The sequence below is a fragment of the Quercus lobata genome, chromosome 2, assembly GCF_001633185.2.
Source record: "Quercus lobata isolate SW786 chromosome 2, ValleyOak3.0 Primary Assembly, whole genome shotgun sequence".
Taxonomy (NCBI): domain Eukaryota; kingdom Viridiplantae; phylum Streptophyta; class Magnoliopsida; order Fagales; family Fagaceae; genus Quercus; species Quercus lobata.
The window spans coordinates 28,797,800-28,823,311 of NC_044905.1; the positions used below are offsets into that span (position 1 = coordinate 28,797,800).

Here is a 25,512-nt window from a genome sequence, read left to right on the forward strand (position 1 = left end):
TGTTAGAAGTGTATTTGAAAAAGTAAGTAGCTAAAAAGTAAAAGTCACCATTTATTCTCCAAATAGTACAAAAATTTGGAAATTCTGCTGAAGATGGTCGCATGAAATTCAAAAGAAATTTCAGCTACTCAGAAGGGCCATTATCTATGCATTGGCATTGGCACCTATAATACAACAAATAAAATTGAACTAGCTGAGAGTGGTACTCCCCATCTCACACAAAACTTACTTTTCATAAATAAAATTTCAGCCAAGCTCTCTAACAGGCCCCTAAAAGAAAACCCCATAGATGTTGGTTCTAATACAAGCAATTTAAACACACATCAAGCTAGACCATAAGCACATATATCTTTGAGCTGACAGTCCTCAGGTCTTAAACAAATAAAAGAATCATAATTAAACCTGTATTATGAGAATCCAATACAAGAGCAATCCAAAGGCTCCTTTTGAGACCTGGCTGGACTGCAGTTAAAAAAGGCTTTGCCAATTGGCATGCCCAGACTGAAGTATAATACACTTTGTAATCTATAAAGGATCCACACTAGATCCCCCCCTGCCCCCAACCCTTTTTTTCCTCACAACCAACAGAACTGTCATGCAGAGAGAATCATTTGAATCTAAACCCCTTGCATCCTGCTACAACAACGAGATCAACGTCTTTAAAGTTCCATACAACTGAAACTAAGGTCTGATGATCTTCCCAAACACAGGATTTCAAAGAGGAATAGGTAATGTATAATTGCAGTACATTCTAATCTGTCCATCCCAGCCTGCAGTCACGACCACAAGGATGTGAGAAGTGAGTTGTGGCAAAGACTCTTCAAAATCTTGTACTCAGATCTGCAATGACAAATTGCAAATCCGAAAGTAAGACCTATATTTTCAAATACGAACGGGTAACCCATAGTTGTGGTACGTTCTAATCCGCCCATCCCAGCCTGCAGTCACAACCACAAGACCCCACATGTGAGGAGAACTGAACGTGCTCTGACAAGCACTCTTCAAAAATTTGTACTCAGATTTACATATCACAGGTGGAATAGCTATTGGGCTTGAATCAGAAAGTTTCTCCTCAGGCCAAGTTGCAGATCCCTTTGGCAAAGACTCCAACAAAAACCTGCGGCTTAGAGAGAAAAAATCAGGTGAAGATAGAGGCATTTTTTGGTCAGTACTCTCATCAAAATTGCGATGTTTTGATCCAGTTTTGACATTACTACCCCGTACATCTGTGCTCAATGTTGGGGAGAGAAGTGTTTCTGACAACGCTTGTATGCCACACCAAGGTATAGCAATTGATGCATTGTGGGACAGGAAACTCTCACTAGACCAAATAGTCTTTGGCCGAGAAGAAACCTTGTCCTGGCTTGCATAGTTCCAGATGTGGACATTTGAATCATCACTTGCAGAGACAATATGTTTCCCATCTAAGGTAAAAGACGCAGACATCTGGCTTCCCGCATTTTTAAGACCTGAAAATGGAAGATGCAGAGAGTTAACAATTAACAATAAAATGAACATAAACTTCATAAAATTTGGGGAGAATTACAATTTTTTTTTTTTTGGGATAGATATGATAGGATTTAATCCTATAATGTCCGCTCCATGATGATTGCTCTTTATCATCAAACTAAGACACTAATTGGTTTTGGTGTAAACAAGATTCAAACCCAAGTCCCTTATTTGACAACAAAGGACTACCAGTTGAATTAACTGGAACCCACCAGGAAAACTACAATTTAGCCTCCTGTGATTTGGTCCTATCACATCGTAGTCCACAAATTTTCAATTGCCATATTTGACCCCTAACAGTTTGGAATTATATGATATCGTTAGGGTTCCATCCAAATACCCATTAAAGGCTTCATTTTAAACTAAACTTTAGGGGGCCAAAATGTCACAATTGAATAGTTTGGGGACTAAATTGTGATAGGGTTAAACCACAAGAGGGTAAGTTGTAATTGAAAAAGTTCGTCCACAAGATGCAAAATCTGTTAATTTGGACAGAACCCTATGATTCATTTTAATCCAAACTTTAGAAGGTTAAATGTAACAATTGAAAGTTTATAGATTAAATTGTGATAGGAACAAACCCTGGGGGGTAAAATTGTAATTTTACCAAAAATTTATTAACAGTTCCAGTATATTTTAACAAATGGAGACTGCATATGCAAAATTATTAAAAACAATTGTTCGCCATGCAACTAAAAGAACCTTTTTAAATTGCAGAACAGAAAAATGAGAATTATGATTCACAAAAACATACCCTTGAATTTGCATATGACATCAACCCCCATAAGAATACGGACTACTGAATCAGCGGAGGTGACCATTACTTTGCTCACATCACTTTGGGAAAACTAAAGAGTAAAGCCATATTAAGTTAGTCTTTTCCACTAAATTAGTTAGTAAAAACTAAAAAGAGCACAAATTATAGAACAAAATAGCGGATATAATTTAACCTGAAAGCCAGTTATCCTCTTGCCTGGTGACTTCTTTTTTCCCTGTAAGCATATTTGAGCATCCAGTTGCAGATGATTATCTGAAACAACAAAACACTATAAGTTAGCAATAAACCATGTAAGCATATTTGTATTAAATCAGAATTAGAAAATCTAATGTGCAAAGAATTTTTAAAATAAAAAAGTTGATCCATAAAAAGTTATTTAACCCTTCAATAAAGTTTTGAGGTTTTAAATTTTCATGAATAGAGCATCAGATACTATGATATCATAAATTCAACATGAGACATTTTCTGTCTTCAACACTTGTCAAACAAGTTATCCTATCTCTACAGAATAGATGGGCAACAAAAGACAATATCTAAAGCCATAAATAGATTAATCAAAATGACAGCCTCTTATGGTTGTACCCAATGCATAAAGCTCCCACTTTTTGTGGGGTTTGGGTGAGGTCATGGTAAGCAGCTTTGCCCCAATTTATTAGAGGCTGATACCTGGAATTTGACAGCCTCTTATGAAATTTCAAAAACCATGTTAAACAAATGAATCTAAAATCATCACAACAGCCAAATATATTATCCATTTGTTTCCACATAAACATGTGAACATGTTTCCATCAATGCAACTCCATAATGCGCCTATTCAAATTAAAATCAACTCTGCCATTCCTGTTGCTCAGCATTTCTATCATGGATCACTAAGACCACTTAAGCCACACGCACAAAAACACAATACACCAAAAAAAAAAAAACCCAGAGAAATCAGTACAGATATGAACATATCCTCAAGCCAATATGCAGACGAGAATTCCATCCTGTCAAGAAGTCAGTGATCAAAATGTAAATACCAGTTAACCAACTAATTATTATAATTCTTTGTAATTACAACAGTTTTGTTATTTGTAAGTCACACACACATGCCTACTGGATCTTGAACCCATGACCTCACCCTCCATCCCATCATTATAGGAGAATGAAGTGCCAGTTTAGCTATAGCTCATTAGCTAGTTCAAACAGTTTTTTTTTTTTTCCTCTCTCTCTTACTAGAATTGTAAAGATTAACATGCTGCAAAGATTAACCAAAAACATAAATTTGTTTGGTTGTTCCAGGAAGATATGCATACCTATGATATCATAAAATCGGCAGTTCCCAGTCATGGTACCAACAATTCCTCCCTGCAAAAGTTGATTAATTCAGTATATCATGCCAAATGTTTCATGGCAGAAACTAAACCCATAAAAGTTGTCATACCTTTCCATCAGGCCGATAACACACAGCAGTGACTATCTCTCTGGTATCAATATAATCCACAACCTTACAACCAACAATTTCCCAGATTCGAACTTTTCCATCAATTGAACCGCTGATGAAGTAATTTCCATCCACAGGGTTAAAATTAACACACGTCACTGCATAAATAATAGCAGTATAAAAATCAGTGTGAAATGACTTGAAACAAAATGGGAGAGCAGAGTTAGAAATAAACCAACATAGATCAACTAACATTAAACAAAGCATTGAACAAGTAGATGTTAGAGATTAATATGAACAATCAGCAGGCTCACCATAATTATTATGGGAGAAAACTCTTAGGCATCTGTCACATCCCACTTGCCATAGACGAACTGTCTTATCAACAGAGGATGACAGCAGAAACTGAGGCAAGTACCCAAAAAACGAAAATGGCATCAATACTCATCAAATTCAGGAAGCAATAAAATAAAAAATAAAAATAAAAACCTTGCTTGATTCCAAATACTAACCCCCTCTGTGGACCATGAGAGATCCAAGATGTCGCCGCTATGTCCCTGAAACTCATGTAGAGGCTTCTCCCATATCCGGAAAACCTTTGTAGGGAGAATGGCACAAACTGAGTCTGAAGATTTCCTCAATTTCTCCATCTTACCGAATTTCCCTTTGTCAACATCAAGAGGAGACAATTTGGAAAGATGATTCACTGTGAAGTACACACATGAAGGATCAATTTCTAGATTTTCAAAATTGTCTGAGCTCTCTTCCTCAATCACCTTCCACACACGCACAATTCCATCTTTGCCAGCACTTGCCAAGTATCTTCCATCAAGACTAAACTTCATTGTCAATATTGGCCCCTCATGTGCTACAAATTCCTGGCAAACATAAAGGGAGGACAGTTCTTTGGACCTCTTACTATAGGGATAAACCCGAACTCTTCGCATCCCCGTCCTTAATGCTGATTCAAGATCACTGGTCTGTAGAGCAGCAGTATCAACAATACATGCTGCAGCACCTAATGACCTTAGCCAACCCCTCCTCACTTTCTTTTTTGCATCTACCAAATACCTTGCCTCATCAATTTCTCTCCGCAAGTGATGATGAACCAAAGGAGAAGGCCCAAAATTTCTATGAAACTCTTGAAAACTAATGGATCGATTGGAACCCACTTCACGTAGTCTACTAAGCATTCCATCCTGCCCCAATTCATCCACAGCAAACTGAGTTCCATCGTCCAAATTCTTGATTTTAAACACAAAATTATCCTCTGAAACACCATTTTCTAGGGATTCTGGCACTTTATCTGACATGGTACTAAGAGAAAATCCCTCTTCAAAACCCTGAGTTCTCAGCACTGCCCCACTACTTTCCATGATTCTGTCAATAGCCATTTCAATTTTGTCGCACGATCCATCCTCCTCTCTCATGATCAAATTCAAATCCAAACTTAAGCCCATCCATTTTAGAAACCTACTGCGGCGCTCATGTACACTTTCTGGGTTCTTAGTCCAAATTTCATTGCAAAATCTATTCAAAACACTGTCAAAGTGGCCATTACTAGAACTACAGTCCTCAGAGCAATCCGAACCCAAATCAGACACAGAAGATATCTCCTCTCGTGAATCAAAAAATTGATCCTCTTCCTCTTCACTATAACTCCCCATCAAATTTTTTTTTTTTTTTTTTTTTTTTGGTTGCTTTCAACCCATTAGTTACATCCTATTCCCTACCAAAAACAAAAAAAAATAAATAAATCAGATCCTCAATCATGTTCTAAATTCTCATTTATATGGTAAAAATATTTGAAGGATTAAACCAAAAAAAAAAAGACTAAAACCTAAAATCTAATACCACTCAGACCATCAAATCCAGCAGAAAACCCCCAACAAAGATCTTGCACCAACCAAATCTATACACACCAAAAAAAGATGACAAATACCGTGTACATTAACAGCTACCATTTGCTCTCTTATAAAGTCATTAACTTCAAGAACATACCATTTTAATAAAACCCAAATAGATTTGCTTCCATAAAACACAGAAATCAAGCTAAAAATCACAACTGCAACCAAAAAGGAAGAGTTTTGCTCACCTGGGTCACGATGAAGTCTTGGTCAAACCCCAAAAATCCACTCCAACCATAGGGATTTTCACCTTTGCTCTGCAATATCTATATCTCTCCCTCTCTCATCCACAAGAGTTCCCACTTGGGGAGGCAAAGAATAATAGAAAGTACTAAAAGAAACTAAAAACTAAATAAGAATATAAATAATAAATAATAAAATAAAAGTGAAAAAAAAAGGCAAAAATTGCCTCGGTATGAGAGTTAGTACGAAGAAGAGGCACGGTCCTAGAGTGGAAGGTGCTTCGAGTTTGTGTTTTGTTGTCTCTCTATCTGTGACTCTCTCTCTCTCTCTCTCTCTCTTTACGTTTTTTTTTTTTTTTGGCAAATAGGTCCTGGTTTTCTAATTGATTTTTTTTTTTTGAATAATTGTTTCCTCGTTGGATTGGATGGCTATGATTTTTTTTATTTTTTTTTATGGGAATGATTTTGCTTTTTTGGTTTAATTAGATATTGCCACTTACTTGGGTTGGACCAACTGGGTCCAACCAATCTTTCAAACTTTTGTAATAATAATTATAAAAAAATAAAATAAAATAAAAAACCTATCCTACCAAGGGTATTTCTTTTACTTGGATGCGTAGGTGGTTTTACTCTTTTAGATAATCTTTAAATTTTTTCTCAAAAAAAGAGGTAATCTTTAAAATTATAATTATTTTGTTATTATATATTATTATTGGAAGTTGATTTTTTTTTAAATCAATAATTACGATAGGAGAAGAAAATTTGAACTTTAAACTTCTCTGTTTAAAAAAGCAAAAAATTATCAATTAAGTTTCAACTTTCAAATTGCTTATCTTTGAATATTGATTTAGTTAGCATTTGGATTATTCTATTTTAATAAATTATATTGTATTTATTAAGTAAAAAGTATAGACTTATATTTTGAGAAAGACATTCATCTCATGAATATAAGTCTCTTCCTTTCGATACCTTTTAGTAAGTAAGAAACTTTGTGATTTCGTTCTTTTGAGTTCTCTTCCAAATTCCTTTTTCTTCTTTGTATTGGTTAACATCTTTTCTGTTTTATTTTTCCAATGTCATCTTATACAAAATAGTTTATTTATATATGCAAGATTCGTTAATGTGAGTTTCTCTTCCAATCAATTTATTGAAGGGATGAGTTTTTCACATTTGTTTTTCCATTTATTAAAAATCAAGTTGTTTTTGACATACTTTATTCCTAGGAGTTTGTTTTTTATATATAATTGATAATAAAGTGGATTTTAGTTAACTTGATTGGATCCTGTCCCATAACGATTTTCCCCACTACTAGATTTCCCTTCTCAGTTATCTTGATCCCTTCTCTAGTGCCCACCTCTTGCTTCTAACTCCAAATTTCTCACCAGTCTGCATAACCGCTCAAATTCCTCATCCCTCTCGTCATATTGCCCGTGCCCAGAAGCACCGAACATTGTCCGATAAGTTTGGTAAGACCCTTCTCCAAGGCCGAACCGCTCTTCCTCTTGTCCACGATTCCTATTTTCATGCCTCTTGTGCCTTTGTTCTCGCCAGGTGGATCCCCAAGAAGACCCCACCAAACCACTCTCAGCATGACTTCCTGAACGTCTTTCAGATATCTTCTCGAGTGCAAGCCTCAATCAAACCACGGCTTCATAGGAGATTCCCACAAACGGCACCAATTATGGGCACCCAAAATACAAGTCCGTTGGGCTTGACTCTTGTTTAGGCTCACAATCTATTTGTTTTTAGGCTTTTTGGATTTCCTACTATGGGTGGTCTTATGCTCAGTAGGCCCTAATACGCTTCTTTTTCCTCCCCCTTTCACTTTTCCTCATAGAATCACTCTTTTTACTTTCTTTGAGTATTCCTCTATTTTCCCAGTAAACTTTCTAGCTTTTTTCCAACCCGCATTCCCCCCTTCCCATCTCTTATTTATAACTCAATAGTAGTGGATGGACTATGATTACTCTGGATAATTAGTGGGCTTAGGGGTCCAATTCCATCGTTTCAAAGTGGGTGTTAAGGTGGGAGTGGGAGAAGTGGCATTGGAACTGCTTCCCACCTCATAAGATATGCTTGGCAGCAACATTCCCAAGGCAATGTCGAGTAGCCGAGGGGCGTATCCCAGGGCAATTGCCACTCTGCCATTTTGCTCGTGATATAATTAGCTGGACAGGGCCCTAGTGATAAAGCACGATGAGTGTGGACCCAGTTTGTTCACCCAATGGGCCCTAAGTCGGCCGAAGACCTGGGCCTATGGCCCTAGTGGGCCTAGGGCTTGGCCTCAGACAAAGGGGTTGGGGTCATAGGTCGTATTGTTGGGTTAAGGTGGGTCAAGGTCCAGGGCCCAAGTAGGCTTGGGGGCCCTTGTGCCGTACAATTACATTTCATGATTAAATGTAATTGTTCTTTTTAATGTGACTATATGATTTGAATTCAAGGTTCTAGTTATCTCAACTAGTAAAATCTTTTATCATCAAGTAAGAGATATGGGGTTCGATTCCTCGCTTACACAAAAAATCAATTGGTGTCTTGGTCTAATGATAAAAAGTTATAGGTTGAAACTTTTATAATAAAAAAAAAAGTCATAGGTTAAAACTCTTTAAAAAATGATTTGGATTTAACTTGTGAACCCTTTATTAAACATATATATGATTCAATTGTTAGGAAAGAGAGAAATGAAGATTTAGATCTCCATTAAAAACACTAAAAAATATCAATTAAGTTTCAAGCCCTTTGGCTTCTTTATTCATTTTTATATAAAACTAAAAAAAATAATAATAATAATTAGAAACATCAAGATTGGTACTAAAACTAAACTAAAAGTTAAGACCTTAGTAAGTTATTCCATAAATTTTATAAATTTTGCCTAAATAGTTTTTATAAGAATACTGCAATTTTATTAACAAGAAGATAAATTCAATTTCAATACATCTTGAGTCAATATAGACTCAATCATATTAGGATTTTCATATGACTATATGAGATTTGCACTGATTTTAAATCTTATAACTTCTGCACATTTCTGAGATAATGTTGTAAATAGAGAATAGTGGACTGTTTGTGGTTTATGCTTAACTCTGCATCCAAAACTAATTGTGAGTCACACTCAAAGATCACATCGTGTATGCCAACATCCCAAGCAAAGTCTACTGCTTTTCCAAAGCCTTAGCTTCAACTTCCAAAGGCCCCTATGGTATATACAACTTCTTGATCAAAATCACTTCTACTCTTCCTTCATGGTCTCGGATTACAATACCTACACCTTAAGCATGTAGCTAGGCAAATATAGCTCCATCAACATTGATTTTGTACTAAGGGAATATTAGAGTTCATTGTATGTCATTAGATACCACGGGCTTGGTATGCTTGAGATTAGCAAATTCGTCTAGCAGCAATCTTGCTTATATATTTAAGAGTAATGCTATTGTGGGAACACTTCCCACATTGAGCAGTTTTTGTCCGCTTTGGGGAGTCAGTCTCTCACGGTTTTGTCACGAAGGGGTGGGAGCTCAGGATTTTCACCCTTTGGGCTTGACACCCGAGTCCCACATCGCCTAAGTAACCCTCCCACTCGTGGTTTATAAGCTTCTGGAGCGACCATGAGTGTACCACTATTAAGCACAATGTGGGAATACTTCCCGCATTAAGCAGTTTTTGTCCGTTTTGGGGAGCCAGTCCCTCACGGTTTTGTCACGAAGAGGTGGGAGCTCAGGATTTTCACCCTTTGGGCTTGACACCCGAGTCCCACATCGCTTAAGTAACCCTCCCACTCATGGTTTATAAGCTTCTAGAGCGATCATGAGTGTACCACTACTTAGCACATTTCCCACAGCTACAGTTACAAATTATTTTACAACATTTTTACAAAATGTTGATGTGGCCAATTTCTTATTGGTTTTCATTTAGACCCACCATTAATATCACTTTTTTATTTACCAATAATCACTTACTATATCAACAGTTTGTAAAAAATTTTGTAAAATAATTTATATTTCTAATATTATTCTATATTTAATAGTTACGGTTAGTAGAAAATATTTAAACTCTCGATGTCTTAATTGAAAATATAGTGACGTGTGGATTGAACTCCAATAGAACAATACCAACCATGAGTCATTTATCAATAATCTAGTAATCTAAGGGTATTTTTCTTATATATAAAATAGATGACATGTTCTATAAAATAATTTAATTAAAGAAAAAAAGATCTGAAGGTGAATCCATTATTAAATATATGAAATTTGAGACAATTAAAAAAAAAGAGAAAAACTTTTATCGTTTGTATGTATCATTCTGTTCAAAGAAAAGAATAACAATCAATCAAAGAATTTAACTTTGTGGCTCAGCTTGAAACAGGAGTGCTATAGTAGCGTATTTCCATTTTAATTTTCCCGTGAATCGCGTTCGCGTCCTTTCGATTCTGTTGACCTCACCAAATTTGGAAATTTTCGAGTTGACCCAAAAAATAGTAGATATCGTTTGACTTTGAAGTTTTTAAGTTTGAACTTTGAACTTTGAACTTTGAACTTTGAACTTCTCGACGTCCTCGTTTATGAATTCTTTTAACTCTAATCAAGGGACCCGGTTTGAAGTTACAGTATATAATGCCCTGAAACTTCTAGCCAATGATGCTCCCTTTATTTTATTTTTTTTAATTTTAAAAGAGTCTTAAAAGTTAAAAGCATTTATGGATGCTCAATGATCAAGACAAAATATTTCAGTACACCGATTGAGATGTCTGATAAGTTAACTTATGAGTGATAATTTTGGTATGTATATCATTAATAATAAAAAGTAAGGATATGGTCATAAATTATTTTATAATATTTTTATAAATTATTGTTATAGTCAATTTTTTTTATTAATTTTTATTTAAGCTCACCAATAACATTTTTTTTTTAATAATCACTTTGTAAAAGTTTTTTTTTTTAGCATTTTTCATAATAAAATGAAAAAAAAATCTATTTATAAATTATATATAAATGGTAAGTGAGTTTTAATTAGCTGTAAAGTCCTTTATAAGAACAATTATCATAGAACAAATATCATAGGATTAAATTTTATTATGAGTAGCCAATGGGGGCTTGGCTGAGTGGGTAAGGTTCGGACGCTTCGTGTAATACACCTAATTCGAGTTCCGCTACCCGTAGGAGTCCGTTGGTGGGTATCCTTGGTGAGGGTTGGCCCCCTCACACAGACTGGCTAGAATGGCTTGAGCCTATGTTAGATTGGTACCCTGCCCAAGGGTGTAATATAACCATAAAGACCCCTATTTTCGTTAACCAAAAAAAAATTATTATGAATAATGCCATAAATATAAATTATTTTATAACATTTTTATAAATTATTGATATAGCAAATTCTCATACGTCCCATTTGTGAATTCTTTTAACTCTAATCAAGGGACCCGGTTTGAAGTTACAGTATATAATGCCCTGAAACTTCTAGCTAGGGCTGTCCACGGGTCGGGCCGGGTCGGGTTTGTGCCCAACCCGGACTCGACCCGACCTTATCGGGTGGGGAATATTTCTACCCGCAACCGACCCGAATAACGTTTCAGATCAACCGGGTCGGGTCGTATCGGTTTTCGGGTGAGAATCGGTCGGTTTCGGGTTTTCCGATATCGCCTGATTTTGGCCGAAATCTGGCCGGATCTCATCAGATCTGGCCGAATCTAACGAGATTTGGCTGATAACTCGCCGGATCTATGGAAATATGGCTGAGATTTGGCCAAGTTACAGTCGGGCTTACCGGAGTTTGGCCGAGTTTGAGTAGATCTGGGCTAGCTTCTCCGGATTTAAGCATATCTAAGTGAGGATTTGAGTAGATCTGAGTAAAGGAAGGCCAAATGTGGCCGGATCGGAGCTGAGAAGCGCAGATCGTCGCCGGATTTCGACCTTCTTTGAGGTTCTGTCGGGCGGGTCGGGTAGCTCGGGTTTTTGAGGACGAAAGCCGCCACTCCACCCGCTGAAGTCGGGTTCTGAAGTTTGGGACCCGTCACCGACCCGTCGGAGGTGTCAGTTCGGTCGTGACGGGTCGGTTCCGGTCGGGTTGGTCGGTTCCGGCGGGTTCTCGGTTTGCCTGGACAGCCCTACTTCTAGCTAATGATGCTCCCTTTCTTTTTCTTTTTTCTTTTTTTTAATTTTTAAAAGAGTCTTAAAAGTTAAAAGCATTTATGGATGCTCAATGATCAAGACAAAATATTTCAATACACTGATTGAGATGTCTGATAAGTTAACTTATGAGTGATTATTTTGGTATGTATATCATTAATAATAAAAAGCAAGGATATGGTCATAAATTATTTTATAATATTTTTACAAATTATTGTTGTAGTCAATTTTTTTACTAATTTTTATTTGAGCTCACCAATAACATCATTTTTTTTATTTATCAATAATCACTTTGTAAAAGTTTTTGTAAAAAAATTGTTTTTTTTTAGCATTTTTCATAATAAAATGAAAAAAAATAAATCTATTTATAAATTATATATAAATGGTAAGTGAGTTTTAATTAGCTGTAAAGTCCTTTATAAAAACAATTATCATGGAACAAATGTCATAGGATTAAATTTTATTATGAGTAATGTCATAGATACAAATTATTTTACAACATTTTTACAAAATATTAATATAGCAAATTCTTACTAATTCCAATCTGGGGCACCACTAACATTACATTTTTACTTATCAATAATTATTTAGAAAATACTTAAGCCACATTGGCAATTTGTAAAAATGTTGTAAAATAGTTTATGCCTGTGACATTACTCTTTTATTATATTACCATTATACATCATTGATGTGCTGATCACTCCACAAATATAAGTATTTTTGGGGTTTGGGAGGAAGAACCAGTGTTCTTACTAGTTCTAATCTGCGGTACCACTAACATCATATTTTTAATTACCAATAATTATTTAGAAAATACTTAAGCCATATCAACAATTTGTAAAAATGTTGTAAAATAGTTTGTATCTGTAGTATTACTCTTTTATTATATTATCATTGCGCATCATTGGTGTGTTGGTCACTCCACAAGTATAAGTGTTTGTGGGGTATAGGGGGAAGAACCAGTGTTCAAGTTTTCAAGATAGAATTTCATATACATATATTTAGATAAGACTAGAGTAGAGTAGAATTCTATCTTAGATAAAATATACATACACATTTAAAAAAAAAAAAAAAAAAACCCTTATAAATGGTAAAATTAAGGGTCATCAAATAGCCCATGACCCATGGGCTGGCCCAGTAGCCCGTTAGCCCACCAGGCTAATGGGCAGCCCAGCCCGATAATATTGAAGCCCGTGGGCAGTCCAGTAGCCCAATGGGACAGGCTATGGGTTGGTTTCTTTACCCATGGGCACCCAGTGGGCCTGCCTGTTAGCCCAGCCCAGTAGCCCGACCTGTTAGCCTGACTCATTACCCAAAATTTATAACAAAATAATTTAGGGGTTGAGTGGGTGAGGGATTGAACTTTAGACATTATAAAAACTTTAAGACCACACACCTAACCACTAAATACTTGGAATGATTATGATACAATATGCATAATAAATATATATTTTGGTATTAGTCTAGTAGCTTTGATTTTTAAAACAAAGTTACTAAGATGACTGTTACCCTACCTCTGTGCCTCTGGAAAGAAAGTCATTCTTTCCTTTGATAAATTCCAATTCTTTCCTTACAAGTTACAATTATAGAAGAAATTCCATAAAATAAAAAATAAAAAAAAAAGCTTACCGTTGGTTGAAAGAAATTCTTTTCTTAATGAGTTGATATTTGATTCTTCATATATTTCCTTTAAGAATTGATATTTTATTTTTCAAATATTTCCTTTAAGAGTTGATATTTAATTCAATGTACTTATTTATTCTTATCAATAAAAGTTAATTAATCTTATTTTATTACTGTAAGGACGCGATTCGTGGCGGACCGTAACAGTGTCGGGTTCGCACGTAAAAAGGCCCCTAACAATATCATTTGTAGAGCGTGGGTTTGGAAGGTAGGCCCTGGTTGACAGGCGGTGGGTTTTTCGCGGTGTTCGTACAAGTTTAAGTTTTCCTTCACCCCTGGAGTCTTTCTCCTGGAGGTGGGCTGGGAGGCTCTGGTTTTTTGCCACTTTTTCCAGCCTCCGTTGGGTGCACTAACTTTTACATTATATAGTCCTTCTTGGTTGATCCTAGCCCTCCACTTGTAGGTCAGGCAGGAGCTTATTTCTGTATCCATCCCATCAACCGTCCCGTCTAACTTTCTATTAGTTGCATGGATCGAAGTTTACACCGTCCAAACGTCTTTTCTCATTAATCAGCTCTGAGTATTGGCAGGTGCATTTACTGAAGAGGGGACGCATTTTCCTTGGTCCAATTTCACACCCTGCTTCCCTATGGGTCTCATTCCGTTCACATCCCCTTGAGGGGGCTTTTTGGGGATTGCCTACACCATGGTGTTGGTCTTCCCATTGAAGCTTTGGAATGCCGAGGACAGGGTAGGTTCTCAGCCGTTCCCCTTGCTACCTCGGCCACTGATCATTCGTCTTCGGCAAGATACCTCCTCGGCACGGGCCCTGGGCCCAGATAGAGTTTGGGCCGGATAGCAGACCTCTCGGACCCACAATAGCCCCTCAAAATCCTGCTATCCGTCCCCTCGGACGGATAGGAGGGTTTTGATGACATCAGGGATCTGCCAATGCCTATCAATCCTTGTCATCTATCGATTCCCGAGGTTTTTCACCTGCCCAAGGCACGTTCCTAGAGCCGTTGGAAGGCGAAACGTGGCCTCATTAAATACGGGAGGCTTGGTGTTTCCCACGTTCAACGGTGTGATGGAAATCGAACGGTGGTGATCTCCTGGCCTCTTTGGGCGGGAAAAAGGGCGTGCAGTTTACCCTAGAAAGTATAAAAGATTTTTTGGAGATGGATCCGTCTCTCCAGTTCTGTACTTAAGAGTTTTAGTGCGTGTATCCAGGGTTCATCCGAACTTCCGCCCAAATTCAAGTCTTTCTCAAGCACATATAGCCCATCCGAAGCGTAATTCTCCTTTTATGTAAGTTCCCTATCTCCATTACCTCGCGTTTTTTTCTTTTCTGAGTTTTTTCTCTTTGACTCCCTTTCTTTTCCGTCGCGGGTTAGGTTTGTTTTAGTAAATGACAAAGGCGACTAAATTGAGATTGAGGAAGTTGGTCGATACTGAAGAGGCGATGAATAAGTTCATCGTTGATTATAGGATTCCCCCCAACGTAAATCTGGAGCACTGTAAGATGGGGGAATGGCACATTAAGAGGGGAACGGACGCGGTTGTAATTCCCGTCCTCGCCTTTGTAGAGGGAGGTATGAGAATCCCTATGGGACCAGTGACGAGGGGTTACCTCAGGCATTTTCGTTTAGCCCCTACCCAGTGCGCCGGCAACGTTCTTAGGATTTTGGGTTGCGTGGACGCTTTAAAAGAGAAAATGGGTTTAAGACTGACCCACCATGATGTAAACTGGTGCTATAACCTCCAGAAATTGAAAGGAAAAACCTACTATATGAGGTCGAGGGATGATAGGGTTCGGTTGATCCAGTGCCTCCCTGATTCCAACAAGGGACTGAACAAGGATTTCCTTATCGTCTCTGGGGAGTGGCATGATGGCGATCCATGCCCCGTAGTAGAAGGAGAACTAGGTGGGGTATTAAGAATGGAAAAGGGATAACCCTTTAAACCATTCTAACCTAACGTCTTCCGATAACTAACCATGCACATATGTTTGTTGTTTTTGTAGATGAACACGCCTATACACGGCATTTTCATTTAGTCAATCGGGCGGACTTGGAGACCGTTTTACAAGCGGCGGTTTTTGTGAATGACAGTGATGGCCAAGTCCGTGCAGCTCACAAAATACTAGGGTACCCTCCGGTTCAGAAGTCATTCGGGGACGCGAAGCACGTGATCAGTGCCCGCCGTCCTTGGCTTCCAAAAATTACCGTGGTAGAGAAGGGATTTTTAATCTCGCAGGAGCCAGCTGTCCCCAAGAACCTCCCCTTGGTGGGCCCCTCTTCATCTCATCAAGCAGCAGAGGACGAAGGTGAGCCAGATCAGCCGGAGGAAGGGTTCGGGGTATTTGACTTAGTCTACCAATCTGAGGACCCTCCTGGTGACCTAGGTGACCCAGCCTTGTTCGAGGCGGAATTGTCATTAATAGGCACCTCTTCTCAAGTCGAGATGGGAGTCAAGAGAATACCTTTAACCCCCCTTCTTCAACTCCTCGAGGACCAACCAGGGAAGGATACCCAGGAGGCACCACAACCCACTGCTCCTCCTCCACCACCTCGGCCCCTTACAATCCAAACCAGGTCATCCTCCACCAAGTCTCAGCCACAATCCACCCGCCCCGAACCTCCCGCCTCCTCCCAATCAGCTCGGTCTCCTCGACCTGAAGGTACTGATTCCAAGAGAAAGAGGAGCCCTAAGGGCAAGGACATCATGGACGAGGGAAAATCCCAACCTCCTAAGGAGAAGGATGAGACTCCGCGCACAAAACAACTGAAGATCGGACCCCAAGGCAAAGGCAAAGGACCCGCAGTTCAAACCTCTCAAGGCAAGGGAAAAGGAATTGATTCCCAACCCCTGCCGAGCGCCTGGCTTCCTGCCCCAATGCTTCACGGGGGTCCATTACTGGAAACTGCCTCTCTGAGGGACCTTGGAGACGGCGAGGGTGGATACGTGGCGGATGCATTAGGGAGAACCATGTTACTCCCTAATGACATGGATGAGCTGAAGAGAATGAGGATGCAGGAGGTTTTTCTCAGTACTAAAAGATACTTGGGCATGGTAAGGTTTCTTGAAATCTTACACTTTATTAACTCTTGTCACCGGTTTGTCACTCACTACACGTTCATCTTTCTTGACAAGCTCTCCAGGCAACCTATAGGATGGAGGAAGAAGTGCACGACAGGAGTAAGGTGGCCGAGAACGAACGCAAGAAGCGCATAACGGCCTCAAAGACTCTCGAAGCTACTGAAAACGAACTTGCCAAAGTCAAGGATGACTTAACAATGACTACCCGCGAGAGGGATAACGTCTCGGCGGGCCTTGCTAGTGCCCAAAAACAGGCCAAGGACCAAACCAAGCGCGCAATCGAAGCCGAGGACCAGCTGCGAACAGCCAGAGATCTGATCGAGGATTTAAATAAGTAGCTGGCCGCGGCTCTGCATGAGAAAGGAGTGGCAGAATATGCCCGTGATGAAGCCGTAAGGGCAAAGCAGGAGGCCGAGTTTGCCAGGAATGAGGCAGAGGCCTCCAAGAATGCGGCCGAGGACGATGGTTACAACATGGGAGTAGCCGAAACCCAAGCCACCCTTAAGGCGCAGATTCCTGGAGTGTGCAGGTTTTATTGCTCCCAGGTCTGGGAAGAAGCATTGAAGCGAGTTGGGGTGGACGCTTCATCAGATTTGTGGAAGGCAGAGAGCGTATTCTATCCGGCGGCCATCCGCGAGACCACTTCCACCAGCTCTGCGACCACGGATGATCAACTCGAGGAAGGGGTCACCCCGTCGGAAAACCTACAAGCCAGTGGTTCCTCTAGCAAAGAGCCCAAAGATGGAAAACTTCAGGATGTGATAGTGATACCGCAGCATGCGGATCCTGGGGCACCTACAGAGGTTACTGAGCCCGAGGTTGGCATTCAGGTGCCCAGTACAGAAGAACCAGCCACACTTGCACAGCCGCCAAAGGCTATTCCCCTTACTGCGGTCCCTCAGAGTACCAGTGCTGACCCTGTTCAGCCTTCCCCAGAAGGAACCGTCATTCCGGGCATCGAAGCTGATCTTGCTCCCACTTCCCAAGATGTTACTGACAAAAAAGCAGAAAAGTAGAAACCTTCGTTGGGCTTTTGTATTCGTTTCTATTTGAACGATTAACTTGTTTCTTTTCTTTTCACAAACTTCCTAATTTATTGATGGTTTACAAGCATTTGAACATGTATATATGAAATCTTGTTTTTCCTCTTTCCTTCTAATTACATCGTTAACCGCCCTCGTTGATGCGTGCTATTTGCTTATGAACTCTGCGCTGATTTATTTTAACATGTACAAATAGCTATGCATGCAATACATTTATCAACATGTTCCCCGAATCCCAATTTACTTGCACCCACAGAGGCCTTAGATTCATTCCTAACCTTCGTCTTACGAAGATATAAGCACCATTTTCGACGTCACGCACAATGGCTAAATCTTGCTTAGTGCCTGGTTTTCCTCATCCAAGTAGTTGGTTTCTCCATAGGCTTGAGTCCGTGGACCATGCAATGCCCTGGTTCTGTCCAAAACCTAGTTTTCCTCATCCAAGTAGTTGGTTTCCCCATAGGCTTGAGTCCGTGGACCATGCAATGCCCTGGTTCTGTCCAAAACCTAGTTTTCCTCATCCAAGTAGTTGGTTTCCCCATAGGCTTGAGTCCGAGGACCATGCAATGCCCTGGTTCTGTCCAAAACCTAGTTTTCCTCATCCAAGTAGTTGGTTTCCCCATAGGCTTGAGTCCGAGGACCATGCAATGCCCTGGTTCTGTCCAAAACCTAGTTTTCCTCATCCAAGTAGTTGGTTTCCCCATAGGCTTGAGTCCGTGGACCATGCAATGCCTTGGTTCTGTCCAAAACCTAGTTTTCCTCATCCAAGTAGTTGGTTTCCCCATAGGCTTGAGTCCGTGGACCATGCAATGCCTTGGTTCTGTCCAAAACCTAGTTTTCCTCATCCAGGTAGTTGGTTTCCCCATAGGCTTGAGTCCGTGGACCATGCAATGCCTTGGTTCTGTCCAAAACCTAGTTTTCCTCATCCAGGTAGTTGGTTTCCCCATAGGCTTGAGTCCGTGGACCATGCAATGCCTTGGTTCTGTCCAAAACCTAGTTTTCCTCATCCAGGTAGTTGGTTTCCCCATAGGCTTGAGTCCGTGGACCATGCAATGCCTTGGTTCTGTCCAAAACCTAGTTTTCCTCATCCAGGTAGTTGGTTTCCCCATAGGCTTGAGTCCGAGGACTATGCAATGCCTTGGTTCTATCCAAAACCTAGTTTTCCTCATCTAGGTAGTTGGTTTCCCCATAGGCTTGAGTCCGTGGACCATGCAATGCCTTGGTTTTGTCCAAAACCTAGTTTTCCTCATCCAGGTAGTTGGTTTCCCCATAGGCTTGAGTCCGTGGACCATGCAATGCCCTGGTTCTGTCCAAAACCTAGTTTTCTCTTTACGGGGGACCTTGGCTTTAAAGGTGTTAGTTCCTCAGCCAAGCCCCTAGTCAAGAAACGTAGCCCCTAGCAGAACTTTGTACTAGAACTCTATAACCGACAGTTAGAAATAACGAAGAAACTCTATCGACCCACATCCTATACCAACACGCAAGCCTTTCCCACAGACGGCGCCAATTGTAAGGACGCGATTCGTGGCGAACCGTAACAGTGTCGGGTTCGCACGTAAAAAGGCCCCTAACAATATCATTTGTAGAGCGTGGGTTTGGAAGGCTAGGCCCTGGTTGACAGGCGGTGGGTTTTTCGCGGTGTTCGTACAAGTTTAAGTTTTCCTTCACCCCTGGAGTCTTTCTCCTGGAGGTGGGCTGGGAGGCTCTGGTTTTTGGCCACTTTTCCCAGCCTCCGTTGGGTGCACTAACTTTTACATTATATAGTCCTTCTTGGTTGATCCTAGCCCTCCACTTGTAGGTCAGGCAGGAGCTTATTTCTGTATCCATCCCATCAACCGTCCCGTCTAACTTTTTATTAGTTGCATGGATCGAAGTTTACACCGTCCAAACGTCTTTTCTCATTAATCAGCTCTGAGTATTGGCAGGTGCATTTACTGAAGAGGGGACGCATTTTCCTTGGTCCAATTTCACACCCTGCTTCCCTATGGGTCCCATTCCGTTCACATCCCCTTGAGGGGGCTTTTTGGGGATTGCCTACACCATGGTGTTGGTCTTCCCATTGAAGCTTTGGAATGCCGAGGACAGGGTAGGTTCTCAGCCGTTCCCCTTGCTACCTCGGCCACTGATCATTCGTCTTCGGCAAGATACCTCCTCGGCACGGGCCCTGGGCCCAGATAGAGTTTGGGCCGGATTGCAGACCTCTCGGACCCACAATTACCTTTTTAAGAGGTATGTCTTAGTATTTTTTTTATAGAATCTTTTTAGTAGATTTAATTGTTCAATTTGATAGTTGGTAATAATATATAATTATAATTTTTTTGGTTAAATTTTTACAACCCCATTGAAGACTTGTTAAAAATGCCCATGGGTAGCCCATTAAACCCACCTCACTAGCCCAGCCCGCTAAAGCCCAAATGGGCATTGCCCATGGGTAGGGCCATGGGCTAGGGTTTTTCCATCCAGCCCGGCCCGACCCAGCCCATTGATTAGTCAACAGCCCATTAAGCCCAGCCCATTAGACCCATGGGCCAAGTAAAAACGTGTCGGGCCGGGCCGGCCCGGCCCATTGACGAGGCCTAGGTAAAATGAGCATATTGATCATGAATGCTAGTGATCCCATAGAACATCTATGGTATTTATCATTGTTTCAGCTGGCTAGTCTCAAATGGAGGTTGGCTTGGATTTGGACAAAGGCTTAACTACTTCTATTCTGGTGAACCTAGGGTTGTTAGCTAGTTGAATTTCTTTTTTGGGTCTTAACTCTTAACTACTCTACTTCACAATTTTTGTAATGATAGTTTAGTTTAGCCTAATCCTGTGTTGTTGTAATCAATAAAATTCAAAGTAACTCGGGCATAGTCGTCAGTGTTGGTTGAATACAATTTGAGGTCTAATGAAATAAATTTAGATGATTTGTTTATATATTTATATATATATATATATATATATATATATATATATATATAAATTTAAATTCCAATTAAATAATATATATTTAAAATTTTATTTTCTAATTTTTTTAATTAAAAGTATTCTTCTTACTTTTTGAAATGCAAATGATTAAGTTTCTGTATTAAGATTTTACTAACATCTTTTTTATAAATTTTAATAGCTAGTCCACTATCTCTTCTTGTAATATAATCAATTCTAAATAAGATTTTGTCAATTTTAATTTTGAAAAACTTATTTGTACAAAAGTAATTGTAACAATTGTTGGGAGAAATTCTCTAAGCGATGCATGCATTTGAAAAAGAAGCTAATCTTTTTTTTGTATAATCAAGATTTTTTATATTACATGTTTGAACATTATTATTATGATAATTTTCATATTATTTTTATTATTTTATTATCTTCTAGCTCCTTTTTTTTTTTTTAGTATTTTGTTCATTTGGAGATTTTCATCTGAAAGGTAAATTATATTGCAAGTAACAAATTTATCAAGAGATTCAATTCTCTCTCTCTCTCAATTTTTTTTCATATACAAATTAATATTTTCTAGTCATATATATTATATTAAAGTGGAAGCCAATAGAAACTTTAATCAAGAATCCAAATTAGATTCTAACTAAACTCCAATTTTTTGTAAAGTGTCTCTATATTTTAAATGAGCTTTAGTTTGTGCCAAATTTGATCTAATCTCTCGTTTTGTGTCAAATGCCTTTACTTGTAGATTCATGAATCTAAACTTAAAACATGTAAAAAAAAAATCAATTAAAATTTTAATATACTTCAATGTAAAACTTTGAATGTGTAATGCTTCCAACCTATTGAAAACTATTTTAAGTCTCTAATACTATTTCTACATCATTCTATTTAGATCTCATTTGAAATCACTTTTAATCTATTTAAAACTTCTACAAATTTTCATGAAAAAACTTATTATTAGTTCAAATATAAATTTCAATGAAAAAGTGTTAGGTTCTAAGACTTTAGGAACTATCAATTTGTGATATGTTGGCAAACCATAATCAAAATATAGAGTCTAGGTTTAGGCTTGCTCAAAGTGTGTTTGATCGTAAAGTTGGAATCGAATGATTGCAGAAATTATTAGACAAAATTTGCAAGGCTCGATTGATCGAAAATTAGACTCAATCGATTGAAACACGTGCAGATTTATTTTTCTGCAGAAATTCCAATTTAGCCCAAGCCTGTTTGATGTGTAGGGTTTTGTGTTTTACTCTAAGTATAAAAGGAAAAACCCTAGCAACGTTTTAGAGGCTTTTTGAGAGTTGTGTATTGAATATTCTATGAGATCTAAAGGTGTTTATACATATATAGAGTTGTCAAGATCAGGATTTACATCAAGAAATTGATGATCTCTCTAGTTGTTGCATAAAGAACTTTAAAGAAGATCTGAAACCTTTGAGTGGAGTCTCAAAGTCACATGTAGGAGAATTTCTGGTTGCAGTAGATCAAGGAAAGAAGTAGTTTGTGGACTCGGAACTGTCACGTGGTCATGGTAGTAAGTTTTCTACTCGAGGTAGTAACAGGATGTTAATGGTCTAAGTTCTATTGTAAAAACTTCAATTCTTTCATAGTGGATCTGTTTTACCTTGTGGATAGTTAGGTTAAATCTTTTCCAAGTTTTTTACCGGTTAATTTTTCCTAGGTTATCTTGTATTCTTTATATTTCCGCATTATTTACATGATATGGTTTTATTGTGTTAACCTAGAACTAAATAATTTATCTAAGTAATCACTTGGATAAATAACTAGGTTAAACAACTTGTGTTAAGGGGTCTAAAAACATACAAAAAGTATACAATGTTTTAAAAAATTGTTGTTCATATCTTATTTGAAAAATGCATACATGAAAAAAAAAAAAATTCCTAATATAAAATAACCAAGAATGGATAATTTGCATGTTCTACCAATAATATTCTTAGATGGCTTTTTTAAGAGTCAACAAAATATAAGAATGACCATCAATAATATTTAACTTATGTAGGAATTTTAATATGCATTTAATTATGTTTTATTTTTTAAAATGTATCTATGCATAAGCATGGGATACAAGTTAGTAAATATTTATATTTAAAAGTAACTTCAAATAAAAAAGATATACTATCTACATTCTACAATATAGCATTATAACATGACAAGAATAAAATAAAATTTAAAGAACAATCTATCTATTTTATTAAAGACATTATTGTAACCTCACTAAATAATATAATCTATCATGTGAGAGATTGATTTACAAAAACTAAAGTTTTAAGTTGTTATAAAAATTGATTGTTAGTGATTATTTGGCACATTCACAATATTATATATAAATATATATATATATATATATATATATATATATATATTCTGGGTGAAATAGTTAAGGGTTACAATTGAGTTTGATTTCTATTAATCCAATATTTTGGAAGCCTTCTTGGAGGCAGGGGAAAGAGTGCCTATGTTAAAAATAAAATAAATAATTATCATCACTCAATTAGGCCTAAGCCTAGAGCAGGCCCTTAACTTGAGTAACTACTTGGTTTCTTCCTTCCTTCTTTTTTTTTTTTTTTTTTTTTTTTTTTTTTTTTTCATCGTGTTTTCTCAAAACTTTTAATCAGAAACTGTGGGGCCCAAATGATTTATGGGCCAGGCCTATTTACCCGGGGAGAATCCGAAGGCCCAAGCCGAGGAGGGCTACGGCCCAAGCTCGACAAAATAGCCTATGGATACCGCCGAGGACAGCTCAGTCCTCGGCAGACCCAAAAAGTCCCCCCTGAAAGAAGGGTAAAAACGGTATAGGACTGAAACTAGGAAGAAAGATCTAAAATATCCAGGGAAAGATGCCCTTACTGCCATTCAATGCTTTGAACCTGACAGAGCCGCATTCTTTGGCTTTTACAACCACCCCCAACGACTTTGAATATGGGCTGATGGGACAAGTATCAATCTTAGAAAGGTTGACCCTATACGTGGACGAAGGACAATGAACGCAGGCGAATATAAAAGGAAAAAGAAGTAACCTAAAGAGGGGGTTGGGAAAAATGGCCAAAAACCAGAGCCTCCCAGCCCACCTCCAGGAGAAAGACTCTAGGGGTGAAGGAAAACTTAAACTTGTACGAACACCGCGAAAAACCCACCGCTTGTCAACCAGGGCCTAGTCTTCCAAACCCACGCTCTAAAATTATATTGTTAGGGGCCTTTTTACGTGCGAACCCGACACTGTTACGGTCCGCCATGAATCGCGTCCTTACAATTGGCGCCGTCTGTGGGGAAGGCTTGCGTGTTGGTATAGGATGTGGGTCGATAGAGTTTCTTCGTTATTTCTAACCGTTGGTTATAGAGTTCTAGTACAAAGTTCTGCTAGGGGCTACGTTTCTTAACTAGGGGCTTGGCTGAGGAACTAACACCTTTAAAGCCAAGGTCCCCCGTAAAGAGCAAACTAGGTACTTGTTAGCGTTAATCGTACGGATAAACTTTAGGGGCTTGGTTGAGGAGCTAACTCCCATAAAGCCAAGATCTCACACAAAGAGAAAACTAGGTTTTGGACAGAACCAGGGCATTGCATGGTCCACGGACTCAAGCCTATGGGGAAACCAACTACCTGGATGAGGAAAACTAGGTTTTGGACAGAACCAAGGCATTGCATGGTCCACGGACTCAAGCCTATGGGGAAACCAACTACCTGGATGAGGAAAACTAGGTTTTGGATAGAACCAAGGCATTGCATAGTCCTCGGACTCAAGCCTATGGGGAAACCACTACCTGGATGAGGAAAACTAGGTTTTGGACAGAACCAAGGCATTGCATAGTCCTCGGACTCAAGCCTATGGGGAAACCAATTACCTGGATGAGGAAAAACTAGGTTTTGGACAGAACCAGGGCATTGCATGGTCCACGGACTCAAGCCTATGGGGAAACCAACTACCTGGATGAGGAAAACTAGGTTTTGGACAGAACCAAGGCATTGCATAGTCCACGGACTCAAGCCTATGGGGAAACCAACTACCTGGATGAGGAAAACTAGGTTTTGGACAGAACCAAGGCATTGCATGTCCTCGGACTCAAGCCTATGGGGAAACCAACTACCTGGATGAGGAAAACTAGGTTTTGGACAGAACCAAGGCATTGCATAGTCCTCGGACTCAAGCCTATGGGGAAACCAACTACCTGGATGAGGAAAACTAGGTTTTGGACAGAACCAAGGCATTGCATAGTCCTCGGACTCAAGCCTATGGGGAAACCAACTACCTGGATGAGGAAAACTAGGTTTTGGACAGAACCAAGGCATTGCATAGTCCTCGGACTCAAGCCTATGGGGAAACCAACTACCTGGATGAGGAAAACTAGGTTTTGGACAGAACCAAGGCATTGCATAGTCCTCGGACTCAAGCCTATGGGGAAACCAACTACCTGGATGGGAAAACTAGGTTTTGGACAGAACCAAGGCATTGCATAGTCCTCGGACTCTATGGGGAAACCAACTACCTGGATGAGGAAAACTAGTTTTGGACAGAAAAGGCATTGCATAGTCCTCGGACTCAAGCCTATGAAAACCAACTACTTGGATGAGGAAAACTAGGTTTTGGACAGAGCCAAGGCATTGCATAGTCCTCGGACTCAAGCCTATGGGGAAACCAACTACCTGGATGAGGAAAACTAAGTTTTGGACAGAACCAAGGCATTGCATAGTCCTCGGACTCAAGCCTATGGGGAAACCAACTACCTGGATGAGGAACCAACTATCTAGAAAAAAAACTATGGCACATAAATCTCGAAATCCATCCAAAGAGAACTCCGCGTTAACAGATGGGTTAATACCTTGATTGCGCGGATTCCTCGGTCTACCCTCAGATCCCCAGTATCAAAGGGGTTGATGCGATACGGCG

General features: G+C 39.1%; 1 protein-coding gene across 3 annotated transcripts; it reads right to left on the reverse strand.

The window, feature by feature from the left end:
• Positions 1 to 214: 214 nt before the first annotated feature.
• Positions 215 to 6,134, reverse strand: LOC115975212 (WD repeat-containing protein 44-like). 3 transcript variants are annotated; one of them, XM_031095913.1, is made up of 9 exons: positions 5,806 to 6,134; positions 5,565 to 5,622; positions 4,223 to 5,439; positions 4,025 to 4,115; positions 3,711 to 3,868; positions 3,583 to 3,634; positions 2,460 to 2,539; positions 2,264 to 2,357; positions 215 to 1,469 (listed from the first exon to the last, which is right to left on the reverse strand). In XM_031095913.1, the coding sequence occupies exons 3-9, from the start codon at positions 5,375 to 5,377 to the stop codon at positions 883 to 885; spliced, it is 2,217 nt and encodes a 738-aa protein (XP_030951773.1). In that variant the 5' UTR covers positions 5,378 to 5,439; positions 5,565 to 5,622; positions 5,806 to 6,134; the 3' UTR covers positions 215 to 882. The 3 variants fall into 3 exon arrangements, with proteins under 3 accessions (XP_030951773.1, XP_030951772.1, XP_030951774.1); XM_031095914.1 differs by lacking the exon at positions 5,565 to 5,622 and having other exon boundaries at positions 980 to 1,117; positions 1,225 to 1,469; XM_031095912.1 differs by lacking the exon at positions 5,565 to 5,622.
• Between the last annotated feature and the right edge of the window lie 19,378 nt (positions 6,135 to 25,512).